Raw genomic sequence first — 15,000 nt, forward strand, 5'->3', positions numbered from 1 at the left:
GTAAAACACACTCTAACACACACCTGCACGCCAGGTAAAACACACTCTACCACACACCTGCACGCCAGGTAAAACACACTCTACCACACACCTGCATGCCAGGTAAAACACACTCTACCACACACCTGAACATCAGGTAATACGCACTGTACCACACTCCTGTACACCAGGTAACATTCACTCTACCGCACATCGGGTAATATACACTCTACCACACACCTGTACACCAGGTAATATACTCATACACCTGTACACCAGGTAATATACTCATATACACTCTACCACACACCTGTACACCAGGTAATATACTCATACACCTGTACACCAGGTAATATACACCTGCACACCAGTTAATATACTCATATACACTCTGCCACACACCTGTACACCAGGGGAAACAACCAGAGCATAATTCATAGCTTCACACAATGTATATTCTACTGCATATTAGAGCTGCAGCCTAAATCCGCACAGCGTCTCACCTGCTGTCCCTCTCCGGGATCTCTTTGATGGCAATGCGCACCTGGTTGCTCAGGTCTCTCCCAGCGTACACCACTCCATATGTGCCCCTTCCCAGCACCACTCTGTCCCCATTCTCATTGTAGTCATACTCATACTGCAAGAGCAAGCACAGTTAATATACACACACATACGTCCGTATACACACACACGTACACAGACACACACACACACATACACAAACAAACAGATACATACACACACCTACGCTCACACACCTACATTAAAACACACGCACACACTCACACCTCCCTCCGTCTCCGGTCCCCACCCTTGCACCTCCTTCTCTCACTTACCTCCAGCGTGTCCCCATCACCCTCCCCCTCCAGCTCCACCGCATTCCCCGACCCATCTGAGATCACCTCCTTCACCATGGAGCAGAACCTGCCAGCACAGAGTCAGCACAGGGTCAGCACAGGGTCAGCACAGAGTCAGCACAGAGTCAGCACAGGGTCAGCACAGGGTAAGCACAGGGTCAGCACAGAGTTAGCACAGGGTCAGCACAGGGTCAGCACAGAGTTAGCACAGGGTCAGCACAGAGTCATCACAGGGTCAGCACAGGGTCAGCACAGTGTCAGCACAGGGTCAGCACAGAGTCAGCACAGAGCCAACCTACACCACACCACTCATTTCACACTGTGCACACAGTCAAACTGCAGTAAGCACACAGTCAACAGCCAGCACAGTCAGCTGATGGTAACTCCACAGCACACACAGTTAACACAGACTCGGCCTGCAGCGAGCACACAGTTGACATGCAGTCTACACGTATTCCACACAGTCAGCGTGTGCTCAGAAGCCAAAGCAAAGACAGCAGGCACCTGCCACACTGGTCCTCCGTGGAGAAGTAGATCTGGAAGTCGTCCGAGTTGTCGTGGACGTACAGGAAGCAGCAGCGCTCGTCAAATTTGGAGATGCTGAAAACAGAGTGTGGAGTGGGGGTGAGGGGGGGCGAGGGGGGGGGGCGAGAGGGGGGTGAGGGGGGGCAAGGGGGGGGGGGCGAGAGGGGGGTGAGGGGGGGCAAGGGGGGGGGGGCGAGAGGGGGGTGAGAGGGGGCGAGAGGGGGTGAGGGGGGGGTGAGGGGGGGGGCCGGAGGGGGTGAGAGGGGGCGAGAGGGGGTGAGAGGGGGCGAGAAGGGGTGAGGGGGGGTGAGAGGGGGCGAGGGGGGGCGAGGGGGGGTGAGAGGGGGGTGAGGGGGGGTGAGAGGGGGCGAGAGGGGGTGAGAGGGGGCGAGAGGGGGTGAGAGGGGGCGAGAAGGGGTGAGGGGGGGTGAGAGGGGGCGAGGGGGGGCGAGGGGGGGTGAGGTGGGGGTGAGGGGGGGCGAGGGGGGGGGTGAGAGGGGGCGAGAGGGGGTGAGAGGGGGCGAGAGGGGGTGAGGGGGGGTGAGAGGGGGCGAGGGGGGGCGAGGGGGGGTGAGGTGGGGGTGAGGGGGGGCGAGGGGGGGGTGTTGGGGGGTGAGAGGGGGGGCGAGAGGGGGCGAGAGGGGGTGAGAGGGGGTGAGGGGGGTGAGGGACATGCAGTGTGTGTGTGCCTTATCAGTGTCAGCCGGGAAATATCCAGAGCACTGGACCCCCAGGGTGATCTAAGGTCACAGTCAGAGCGCAGTCTGGATATCTCTGTGCTTCTCATGTCATTGAAAGGTTCTGCAGACAGGTTTGGCATGTCCCAAAGAGAAAGAGTGTCCTACCCACAACTCCTGGCGGACTACGTGTCTTCCGTACTATCGCAAACTCCTGGGGGACCATGCTTCCTGCCCCAAATATCTGGTCGATCATGTGCCCGGTCCTAACTTCCTGGCGTACTGTGTCCTAGTGCAAACTCACAGATGACGAGTCATATTTGAAATGCCTTAAGGAGTACGTTTCCTGCCCTGAACACCAAGGGGACCTTATGACCCATCCCAAACTCCTGGGGGACCATGTAGCCGTGCCAGCCCTCCTCAGGGGCTGGTGTGGGTTGGTGAGAACGCCATTATACTCCTCTGAAGTCTCACACACATATGGAAGCAATTATTTACGACCGGCAATAACCCTCAAGCCGGTCATTTCTGACGCAAGACGAAGCAGTGGGCCCCCTCAGCAGTCTGAGAGCTCTCCAAACAAATGAAGCTCTTTTATGGCTCAGGGGCCCTTAAGCACATTAAAGCCAACATGGACACACTGGATCAAATTTCAGTGTCCAAGGGCTTGGAGGCCCATGTACAGATACGAGTGAAGAGACTTGCCTTGGCAAAAAATAGAATACATGGTCAAATATTAAAGAGGGAAAACATGGAATCACGAATGACATGTTACAATAATAAATATTTCCCCCTTCACTTTCTGCATATGTTGAAGAACGAGTTTTTGTCAGAGCAGATAAAAGCGGTGTCTGATTAATCTACCACGCCGGCCACCCCGTCTCCACACCTGATTCCTTTGATAGAAGCAGCCGTGAAGTTCCACTCGTGGATTCCTTTCTGGAACAAGCGATTCAGAGAGTGAGAAAAAGAGGGGGAGAGAGAGAGAGACAGAGAGAGAGAGGGAAGCATATTGTAATTACTGCACTAATGTTTACATTTCACGTTGGACAGATAGACAGAACTGGAAAGGCATATATACAGGGACTCTTGGAGATTTTGGAACAACCTCCTCCAATATGGAGGGAGACAGAAAGACAGAGGGGTTTGAGATACTCCTGGGTCACAGTTTAAGCGTGTTAATAACATAGTAATAACCTACAATTAGTGCTCTATAACAGCTCTGTACTTTGCAATTATAATAGCGTAAAGAACTCAGACTGGGTATGGGGACTGGAAGAGGTGCTGGATGCAGGGGTAAGGCTGTAGGGACATTTGTAAGTGTTGTATGTGAGCCATAGGTAGCCCCTGTCAGCCGCAGGGCTGAAGCGAGCGATAATAGAAAAGGTGGGCGGAAGGTGAGGGCTATGATGCAGGTACTGACCGTCTCAGCAGGAGATACATGCCAGATGGACACGTTCTTCTCCTCCGCCTCGCTGTTGATGGACACATAGGAGGGCTGGTAGATCTTGGTCGGCTCCAGAATCAGCACCTGGGACAGAGAAGGGAGAAAATGCTAAATTGCTATACTCTTGCATGAAAGCAAAAGTGTCATCCTTCTAAGGAGAGTTACCATTGCATCATACATGTCCCATCTGTAAACCCTACTTTGGAAATGTGTGTGTGTGTGTGTGTGTGTGTGTGTGTGTGTGTGTGTGTGTGTGTGTGTGTGATGGCTCTGTGTGTGTGTGTGTGTGTGTGTGATGGCTCTGTGTGTGTGAGTGTGTGTGTGTGTGTGTGTGTGTGTATGTGTGTGTGAGAGAGACTGGTGGAGTACAGGTGTGTGAGAGAGTGCTGGTGTCTGATGTGTGTGTGTTTGTGTGTGTGGGCAGTGTATGGGTATGGTAAGTGCTGTGTGGTTTCGGTACCGGAAATCGGAGCCCATTGGTGGTTCCTCGCGTGGCCTCCACAATGATGTCCATCCAGAAGTTGAGCCTCTCCCTCTGCGGTGAGTGTTCCAGGTTCTGCTTCTTAAAGCGCTGGATCAGCTGGAGGTTCTGTACCACGGAGCGCAGATACCTGACAGACAGACCCAAAAAAGCTAGAGACGCGCCTGAAACCCTAACCCTAACCCTAACCCTGACAGACAGACCCAAAACAGCTAGAGACGCACCTGAAACCTTAACCCTAACCCTAACCCTGACAGACAGACCCAAAACAGCTAGAGACGCGCCTGAAACCCTAACCCTAACCCTAACCCTAACCCTAACCCTGACAGACAGACCCAAAACAGCTAGAGACACACCTGGAACAGTCTGCACCTCCTGGGCTCACGCAACATGACACAGAAGTCAAATTCCTACCGCATGCAGATCTCTTTGGCTCCACGTCTTCCTACAAACCATACATTACAGCAGAAACTGGATCTGCTGCAGCAATATTGCCAATTAAGGGCCCTGCCAATAAACTAAAAAAAATCCAAAAATGATGCTCTTCCCCAAAAAACAGGGACTGATCTGCTCTTAGCAGTACTAATCTAGCACATACTCTCCACTCTACCTGGCATTCAGTGCCTTTTCGCGTGAGAGTGAATGCACTGAGAAAAAGCTTGCGGAGCACTGTGTGCGGTGCAAAAGGGTTTCCATGCTGAACACACTGATTACAATCAGCTCCATATCCTTTCACCTCTTGTATCAAGATCGTTGTGCCTTACAAGGTCAATTCATTAAATTCAATTGAACTAAAGGCTACGAGCATCCAAGAAGTGAAGTGAATGCAAGTGAAGCAAAATTAGGCCAGTTCTCATTGATGACAAACATCCTGTTCACATCTAATATCATGCTCCAAAGAGAGGCTACAATTATAAGAGGCTAAACTCTAAGAGGAGTCCCCTCAGTCAACTTGTCAATTACCCACATTAACATGCACCAAGATCATCCCAGCTCTGGCAACATAATAAAAATTTTAAAACAAATCAGGAATTCATATTTGGAAGAATGGGACAAAGCAAGTCTGACTCCCTGATCGATTGCTGCCGATCTTCTCTCTGTTTCTGACACCCCCTCACAGGATGGCCTCTGTCTGTGTCGATAAAGCTGTATTTGAATGGGTCCGTGTACCAGATGGGGGGCTTGAGTTTGAAGAGCTTCTCAGCGGCCTGCACTGCTTTGGGGATGTCGTTGGCCAGCATGCTGACTGTGAAGAACTGACCCACATCCCAGTAGTTATTCATCTTCTCCAGGCTGCCCTTTCGCCCCAACAGACTGTTCAAACGCACTCCTGTGAAGGAAAGGGTCGGTGAGAGAGAGGGGCAGGAAGAGAGGAGAGAGGGGCAGGAAGAGAGGAGAGAGGGGCAGGAAGAGAAGGGAGGGGGCAGGAAGATAGGAGAGAGGGGCAGGAAGAGAGGAGAGAGGGGCAGGAAGAGAGGAGAGAGGGGCAGGAAGAGAAGGGAGGGGGCAGGAAGAGAGGAGAGAGGGGCAGGAAGAGAGGAGAGAGGGGCAGGAAGAGAAGGGAGGGGCAGGAAGAGAGGATAGATGGGCAGGAAGAGAAGGGAGGGGGCAGGAAGAGAGGAGAGAGGGGCAGGAAGAGAGGAGAGAGGGGCAGGAAGAGAAGGGAGGGGGCAGGAAGAGAGGAGAGAGGGGCAGGAAGAGAGGAGAGAGGGGGGTAGACAGAAAAGGAGGCAGGAAGGCAGGAGACAGGGGCAGGAATGAGAGGAGAGCAGCAAAAAAGAGGATTTTCTATTAAATCAAAGCCTGCCCCCTCCCTGGGGAGCCCTGGATGTCATGGGGACAGTGAGGGGGTCCCACTGTGACCTCACCAATTTTCCGCAGCTCAATGGAGCTCTCAAACTGCTGGCCAGCAACAATGAGCAGGACTGCCAGGTTTATCCCTGAATAGAGGGTGGGTTGCAGCTCGAAGCCCTTTCGGTACCTGCAGGGATGGAGCGGGAGAAATGTGAGCTTACAGGACAGGGCAGAGACAAAGAGGAGACACTACAGCACAGGAGAGAGACCAAGAGGAGACACTACAGCACAGGAGAGAGACCAAGAGGAGACACTACAGCACAGGAGAGAGACCAAGAGGAGACACTACAGCACAGGAGAGAGACCAAGAGGAGACACTACAGCACAGGAGAGAGACCAAGAGGAGACACTACAGCACAGGAGAGAGACCAAGAGGAGACACTACAGCACAAGAGAGAGACGATGAGGAGACACTACAGCACAGGAGAGAGACCAAGAGGAGACACTACAGCACAGGAGAGAGACCAAGAGGAGACACTACAGCACAGGAGAGAGACCAAGAGGAGACACTACAGCACAGGAGAGAGACCAAGAGGAGACACTACAGCACAGGAGAGAGACCAAGAGGAGACACTACAGCACAAGAGAGAGACGATGAGGAGACACTACAGCACAGGAGAGAGACCAAGAGGAGACACTACAGCACAGGAGAGAGACAAAGAGGAGACACTACAGCACAGAGGAGAGAGACCAAGAGGAGACACTACAGCACAAGAGAGAGACGATGAGGAGACACTACAGCACAGGAGAGAGACCAAGAGGAGACACTACAGCACAGGAGAGAGACAAAGAGGAGACACTACAGTACAGAGGAGAGAGACAAAGAGGAGACACTACAGCACAGGAGAGAGATCAAGAGGAGACACTACAGCACAGGAGAGAGACAAAGAGGAGACACTACAGCACAGAGGAGAGAGACAAAGAGGAGACACTACAGCACAGGAGAGAGACAAAGAGGAGACAATACAGCACAGGAGAGAGACCAAGAGGAGACACTACAGCACAGAGGAGAGAGACAAAGAGGAGACACTACAGCATGGAAGAGAAAGAGAAAAAGGTGACCCAAAAGGAAAGGAGAGGTGAGAGACGTTTTTCTCTGAGACACTGTGTGACCATGTGGATGAGGGGTGTGATAAACTTCACCTACCACTGGATGGCGTTGTCTCTGTTCTTGGTGTCCTTGCAGTCTGAGTCCAGGAATATGTCCTTGTAGATCCTCCCACACAGACAGAACATGTCTGGGGCAGGATGGTCACATGACTGCAGCACCTGGAGCATCACTCTCAGTGCCTGCTCCCTGTCACCCGGAGTGTTCCTCCTGTATACACACACACACACACACACACACGCACACACACGCACACGCGCGCGCACACGCACACACACACACACGCACGCACACACACATACACACATACACACACACACGCGCACACACACACACACACACACACACACACACACACACACACACACACACACACACAAATGCACACACACACATACACACACACACACACACACATGCAGACACACACACACAAACGCACACACACACACAAAATGTTGCTGAGGAGAGAAGGGATTGTTTGGAATGCACCCTGTGACTGACTGAATGATTCCTGCCCCACCAGTCTGCCCTGAAAATAATGCTCTAATCCTGTCTGATCAGGAACGCATGAATACACAAGTGACTGAGAGCATGTCAGCTGTGTTCAGCAGGGCTGATGCTGACATAATGAGCCAAATGGAGACTTCTGATACACTCCTGTATGCAGCTTCTTACTGAAAACACAGCTGCGACAGGCAGACACCAGGGTTTTCTCCTGATGCTCCTATATATAGTTACTACATAATATAATACAGTAACTAAATATATTATGTCGTCCTATACAAAACTATAGTGTGGTATAGGATGGATATTCTTCTGTTCTCTTGTGCTGGAAGTCTGGATAAGACTGCCTGCTAAATGAATGTAATGTAATTGTGTGTGTGTGTGTGTGAGAGAGAGAGAGAGAGAGAGAGAGAGAGAGTGCTTTACCTGTTGAGAGCAAAGGCATAGTGGAACTGGATCATGGGCTGGTTGGCCAGGTCACAGGTGGGCAGCATCTCCAGGGTCTGGACCAGCTTCACCATGGCATCATAGTCCTGGGACAGGAAGGGTCAAAGGTTACCTATACGCCAACATATGCCAACTGTATGACAACAGGTGTGTTTTCATTACATGTATGTCTCTGTAGGACAACAGGTGTGTATCTGTACCTGTATGTCTCTGTAGGAGAGCAGGTGTGTATCTGTACCTGTGTGTCTCTATAGGAGAGCAGGTGTGTATCTGTACCTGTGTGTCTCTATAGGAGAGCAGGTGTGTATCTGTACCTGTGTGTCTCTGTAGGAGAGCAGGTGTGTATCTGTACCTGTGTGTCTCTGTAGGAGAGCAGGTGTGTATCTGTACCTGTGTGTCTCTGTAGGAGAGCAGGTGTGTTTGCGGTACCTGTATGTCTCTGTAGGAGAGCAGGTGTGTATCTGTACCTGTGTGTCTCTGTAGGAGAGCAGGTGTGTTTGTGGTACCTGTATGTCTCTGTAGGAGAGCAGGTGTGTATCTGTACCTGTATGTCTCTGTCGGAGAGCAGGTGTGTTTGTGGTACCTGTATGTCTCTGTAGGAGAGCAGGTGTGTATCTGTACCTGTATGTCTCTGTCGGAGAGCAGGTGTGTTTGTGGTACCTGTATGTCTCTGTAGGAGAAGAGCAGGTTCATGACGATGTCCTGCGTCAGCACCTCTGTGTTGTCGATGCGGAGCTTGATACGGGATAGCTCCTTGGCCAGCTCCTCTCCCTGGTACTTATCACGCGCTTTTCGGATGTCATTCAGGAGCGTGTCTTTGAAGGAGGCACTGAAGAAAGAGGGAGAGAAGAAAGAGGAGAGGGAAAGGCAAAGCAGAGAGGCAGAGGAAGAGGAAGAGCAAAGGGGGGAGGTAGGACAGTAAATGTCACCTGAGAGTGGGTACCTGTTGAGGGGTCAAGGGGGTGACTGTTCAAATGTGAGAGGGAAGAGGAAAGGAGAACTCTGTCAAATCTCATTTTTCCTCTAGCATCTCATCCTTTCTTTTTTTTTTTTTATAAATTAGGTAACAGCCATATTCTGGCTGTTGGGTGAGGTCTGGTTTCGATTTCAGTGCTGTCAGGGCAGACACCTGAGCTGGAATATGAGCGGGCCTTTCTGGGAAGAGCGAGAATGATACTGCAGAAGATACAGGCCATCCATGACCGAGCGAGAAGGGGGGCACTGGGGGGGGGGGGGGGGGGGGGGGGTGGTATCTGCAGGCTTGTAAATCTCCAGGACACTCCAGGACAGGTGTGTGGCACACAGCAACCCCACAGTTCAAACAAGGGCAGCACCTGAGCAGGAGATCTGGAGTGAGCAGGGAGAGCGGTCCAGGTTCTGGCCTCTGTACCAGAACGTCCCGGCCCCAGGCAGCAGGAGTATTGCTGTTAACAGGTACTTAGTTGTTGATGACGTGATAATCACTTTGCCTCACAGGCAGGGCCAGATTACAACAGCAGATTCACAAGTAATGCGATCTTTAATATGCAAGAAATGCTGTTCCCTGTCCAGCAGGTAAACAGGCTTTCAGCAGGAGTGTAATCTGCATTTGATAACTTCTTTTAGCTCATTAGTGTTCGACCTACCACTGCACAATACCACCTTCCTAAATTAATCTGAATTTTTATTATCTGTTCGAGATCAACAGTAGCCATCTAGATTAGCTACACCTTCTGCCTGCAGGAATGGCAGGTCCAACAAGAACCATCCAAATTAGTTACCAGCAGCATCTTAAAGGGGAGTGTTCATACTGATCAAAAATGTAAGGCCTAAACATACAACACTGATTTTAGATCTTAAATCTGCAACAGGACAATACAAATACTGCTAACAGTGTGCGGGACTACAGGGTAGAAACAGTTCTTTGGATGTGAAATGATAACATAAAGGGTCTGTTATGGGCACCTGCCGTACAGCCACACAGTGAGACAGGAAGTTGACACAGTGAGACAGGAAGCTGATGCACAGTGAGACAGGAAGCTGATGCACAGTGAGACAGGAAGCTGACACAGTGAGACAGGAAGCTGACACAGTGAGACAGGAAGCTGATGCACAGTGAGACAGGAAGCTGATGCACAGTGAGACAGGAAGCTGACACAGTGAGATAGGAAGTTGACACAGTGAGACAGGAAGTTGACACAGTGAGACAGGAAGTTGACACAGTGAGACAGGAGGCTGACACAGTGAGACAGGAAGCTGACACAGTGAGACAGGCAAAGTGGTGCACGGTACCAGGAGGTGACGTGGATGTCCTTGAGCAGGCTGGCGAACCGGTCCACCAGGGGGACGCACAGCGGACCCAGAAGGTTGTCCCAGCTGGGCTGCATGTACTCAGAGGCTCGGCGCTGGGCATCGTTCTCACAGCACATGTACTCGTTATTGGGCGTCATCACATAGGGGATGAAGTAGTAGTTACCACTGGACGCCTGTAGGGGGAGACAGGGGGGAACTTCAGCCGGACTTCACTCTGTTTACGCACCAGAGCTCCCCTGGATGTGGTCAATCATGACACAACATCACAAAAACATCCCACGCAAACACCAAATGTTGTGAACGAGCAAACACTACAGTAATACTGCAATACTGTCGCTAGATTAGCGTCACTCAAGAGCTATCGCACCACTTCTCAGGATTCCCAGTTTGGAAGTAGAATATGGGGGATGCATGTGCCCATTTTTGCCCGTTAATCACCCACTGCAGGTCACGTGATGGAACCAGGCTGGAGTCAGTACAGCGCGGTAGCATTTCAGGTGGAATACTCACAACCGGATTTAGAACACATGACATCACAATGAACGCTGGCCAGACCGAGAGCAGAGTTCTGCAGCCCAGGACAGAGGCTTCCAGAGAGAATGAGTCCCCACACCACGCCTATCTTCCCGCTGCATCTACCAGCCCTGTGGGAACTGTCCCTCTCCTCTCTTTATCTCCGATTTTAGAGCAGTTGCCAAAGGAGGCAATAAAATCGCGCATCTTGCTGATCCAGCCTGTGGTGCAGTTATAATTAGGCCAGCACCAGTAATGCTCCTGATCTAAGCTGAAATGGATCAGCCCTGCAAATAGATCAGTAAAAACCAACACCACGCCCAGTCCCTGCTCCACAATGGGAAGGGAGTTCATTTAGGGTTACGGTCAGCATGACTGGTCTGCTGCTGGAGAAGTGCAACATTCCTGGTTGGCAAATAATTTAAAAAAGTGCTGATTTTCACTTGTCAATCCCAGTGAACAGGGCAGATGATTGGTTACAATGTGGCGTCAGTGACTGAATTGGTTGAATGAATCACCGCAAATGACCATCACTAGCAAAGTCTTTTGATTGGTTCACGTGGGCCAGGGATTGCCAGCACACAGTAGCTCCACTGACTGAAGCCTCATTCTCCTATGATCGGTTGATGGTTCCACATGGGCAAACTGCTACCACTGCACCACTGAGTGAGATGTGACAAGCATCACCTGAAAGCATCCAGCTGTGTCAAACGCACACCTTTACGTCAGGTGCAGCTTAAGTGCGTTAATATACTCACCGATGGGACCACAGCCACCATGACTACCACCACAAACTGAGTGAAGGAGAGGAGTCTGCGTGAAAGCAGCTTTTACAGTATTTTACTACCTTCTATTTTCAGAGTGGTTTTCATATTTTTTAATATACACAATGGAACATATTCCCCTGATCCACACAAGCTACAGAGGAAGAGGCAGCTAGTGGGTAGCCAGCACGTCTCAACCTCAGCGAGTGAGCGATAGTGAAGGTCACTCTGAGGTCCATGGGAGGGTGGGAGAGCCGGCTCTGAGAAGCTCCCAGCCCGGAGAGAGACAGAGAGAGAGAGAGAGTGACAGACAGAGAGAAAGAGGGAGAGAGAGCGAGAGAGAGAGATAGAGAGGGAGAGAGAGAGAGAGAAGGAGAAAGAGAGACAGAGAGAGAGCGGGAGAGAGAGAGAGAGAGAGAGGGAGAGGGAGAAAGAGAGAGAGAGAGAGGGAGAGAGGGGGAGAGAAAGAGAGAGACAGAGAGAGAGAGAGAGGGAGAGAGGGGGAGAGAAAGAGAGAGACAGAGAGAGAGAGGGAGAGGGAGAGAGAGACAGAGAGAGACAGAGATTCTCGACTAGAAGCAGAAGAGATGGTGAGAGAGGTGCCCCCTCCCCTCCCAGGGCTTCAGTGCATCAGCACCTCAAATGTGGGAGTTCAAGCCACTGGAGAGCAGCGATCGAATTACAGCCCTGAGCTTCTCCTTTTTAATCGCATCAATCGCGTTGACCTCTGTGGACCGCTGTCCCAAGCCTGACATCCAGAGTGTGGGTTCCCTGCTCACACTGATGGGAGGGAAATGAGCACGGCTCCGTTCAGTGGAGAGGAATGGTCACAAAGCGCACCTTGCCTTAAGCCTTCATGAGACTGCATGAGGCAGCTATCAGACTTCATAGTGATTACTGTAAGTTGCCCATCGTGGAGCTCCTTATTAATGTTCTTTATGTATGTTTATGTCATGCTTATGAAGCCCATGCTTTTGCATTATTAGGTTTGCAAAAAATACTTCACCATCACTGCTTCATGCACGAACTCCAACCGCATGGACCAAGCAAGTGAAGGTTAAAAGTCATACAGGAAGGTAAGTGGGGCTGGGGTGTGAAAGCCAAACACTGAAGCCCCTGCAGTGCCACCCAGACCAAGACCCAGGCACTGGCCTCCAGACTGACTACCCAGCATGCAGTGGGGCATGGCGATACCTACTTTGTTCCTCAGACCAGAGCCACGGTACTCCGGATGCAACTGCGCCCAGGGAAGGCCTACATTACTGGGCCTCGCAGCCTACTCCAGATAACATACAGGAGAGAGGGAGGGTGAGAGAGACGGCGGAGAGGTAGGAGAGGAAGAACAGAGAGAGACAGACACGGGGAGGCTGGAGAGACATATGCTACTTACACCACTTCAAAAACTGCAATGAAACAATTGAGAAGGAGTTATAGGGTTATAGAGAGAGAGAGAGAGAGACAGAGAGAGAGAGATAGACAGAGACAGGAAGTGAGAGACAATATAGAATCAGCTGGAGAGAGAGCCTGGATCAGTGTGAGAGAAGGACAAGCCGTAATGAACCAGAAAAGGGGGTGGAAAGAGAGAGAGGGAGTGAAAGAGGGAAGGGGTGGGGTTCGGGGAGGGAGGGGGCGGGGTGCGGGGAGGGAGGGAGGGAAAGAGGGAGGGGGCAGGGTGCGGGGAGGGAAAGAGGGAAAGAGGGAGGGGGCAGGGTGCGGGGAGAGAGGAGGCAGGGTGCGGGGAGGGACAGAGGGAAAGAGGGAGAGGGCAGGGTGCGGGGAGAGAGGAGGCAGGGTGCGGGGGGGGACAGAGGGAAAGAGGGAGAGGGCAGGGTGCGGGGAGGGAGGGAGGGGGGAACAGAAGGCAGAAAGAAAGGACTGCAGGCCCTGCGATTCTGCTTCCACTCAGAGAGGACAGTCCAGACCCAGGAGACACCCCCCCACACACCCACACACCCACACAAACACCAACCACCTGCTACACACTGGAAGGGAGGACACCAACCACAGAGGAGGCTGAAACCTTTCCTTTGGACTGTTAGCTAAGTGCTGTGCACCTGATTTGAACTTTGTCTCATGTGGTAGCATTAACTTTGCACACCTCACACTGAATAGCTCTGATTAAAGCAACTTGCCTGGGTTATGAAACAGACCTCATATACCTTTGACCACAAGAAGGCTGCTGGAGATTGGGCCTTGACTTTAGATCTTTTTGTCATTCATAATTAAAATGTTCACATGAACTCCTAAAAGGTGAGATGGGTGATGCCACCACATCCAAAAACACAATGAAGCTTTCATCTATGCAGGTTCAGCTGTGTCACCTGAGAGACACCACACCTGTAGCTATTTCCCAGGGTCCTCTGCTGCTTAATTCAACTTCAAATCCACAGCTGGGCTTTTAGCGTGAATAGAATTTGCCATCATTGCAGAGGAATGACATTACATATCACATCAAAGATTTGACATGGCACCACTAAATATGTAAAGATAAATAGAAAAACAAAATCAAAAACATAAAACAATCATTTTATTTTATAATAATAATTATTTTTATGTATAATATTGTGATGTGTTTGGGATTCTGTATTCTAGTGACTGTGAGGTATGGTAGTATACTTGGCTTGGCTTGTCTAGTCAGCTTGCATAAATTAATTTGTGGTAGGGCTTGAATGGTGTTAAGCTCACACTCACTGGTCTCTGTGTGTTGTTTGCCTGGTCTGACACTGTTGCTCATTTAACTTGAATGGAAATGCTTCTGTTCTCTTGTGCTGGAAGATTTACGAGTGATTTTAGAGTGTCTGCTTAATTGATGTAATTTAATGTAATTATTTTTAAAGTACTGATAATTAATGAGTAAATCATATTGATACAATCAAACAGAAGAGGAAACCCAAAGGCCTCGGCTGTGCACTGGGGCAGGAAGGAGACGATATGTTGTGTCTCACTCGCCTGACACGCTGCTGCTCTCAGATCAGCGCTGTGTAAGGCTGTGAGGTCAGCGTGGTCTCTCGTGGCAGTAAATAAAAGGAGATGTGTGAGGCTGCACGCGTGGCCGGGTTTCGGGATGCGTCCCGGTGAGGTCAGTGCTTCCTGAAGATTTACGTCCCTGTGACCGATGGTGAGATGGAAGGTGTCCGGGTTAAGTCAGTAGTTACTGGAGATTTATGAAGCTGTGATTGGTAGAGAGGCGATATTTGTCTGGGTTAAACCAGTGCTTCCTGGATATTTGTAGAGATATGATTGGGGGAAAGACAGTTCATGTCTGGATTAAGCCGGGGGAGAAGGGGTTAGACTCTAATCGTCCCACTAAACTCCCATGATGAAAAGTCCCTCTCACTAATGTCAAGTCACCCAACAGCATGACCCCGCCCCTAGACACAAGACCTAAGATACTGGATAACCTGAGGCCTGCTGTCCTTTGGCCAGCTAAACTTATGGACTCATAGATGCATCTTCATACATGTGTAATTACATAGTAAGTATTTGATGCTTACATACTGTGTATTGAAAATGTGATGTAAAAGTACACAGACTTGGCATTTACAGTAT

General features: G+C 50.7%; 1 protein-coding gene across 1 annotated transcript in view; it reads right to left on the reverse strand.

Annotated features, from left to right (window-relative positions):
• The window catches only part of map3k15 (mitogen-activated protein kinase kinase kinase 15), a 35,270-nt gene that overhangs the window by 12,756 nt on the left and 7,514 nt on the right, over positions 1-15,000 (reverse strand). Inside the window, 12 exon segments of the mRNA XM_036520760.1 lie at positions 483-616; positions 816-903; positions 1,341-1,436; positions 2,928-2,977; positions 3,462-3,569; positions 3,946-4,096; positions 5,137-5,296; positions 5,835-5,947; positions 6,968-7,138; positions 7,862-7,968; positions 8,543-8,711; positions 10,154-10,347. Coding sequence (XP_036376653.1) covers positions 483-616; positions 816-903; positions 1,341-1,436; positions 2,928-2,977; positions 3,462-3,569; positions 3,946-4,096; positions 5,137-5,296; positions 5,835-5,947; positions 6,968-7,138; positions 7,862-7,968; positions 8,543-8,711; positions 10,154-10,347 — 1,541 coding nt within the window.

Source organism: Megalops cyprinoides, chromosome 2 (genome assembly GCF_013368585.1).
Source record: "Megalops cyprinoides isolate fMegCyp1 chromosome 2, fMegCyp1.pri, whole genome shotgun sequence".
NCBI classification, from domain to species: Eukaryota; Metazoa; Chordata; class Actinopteri; order Elopiformes; family Megalopidae; genus Megalops; species Megalops cyprinoides.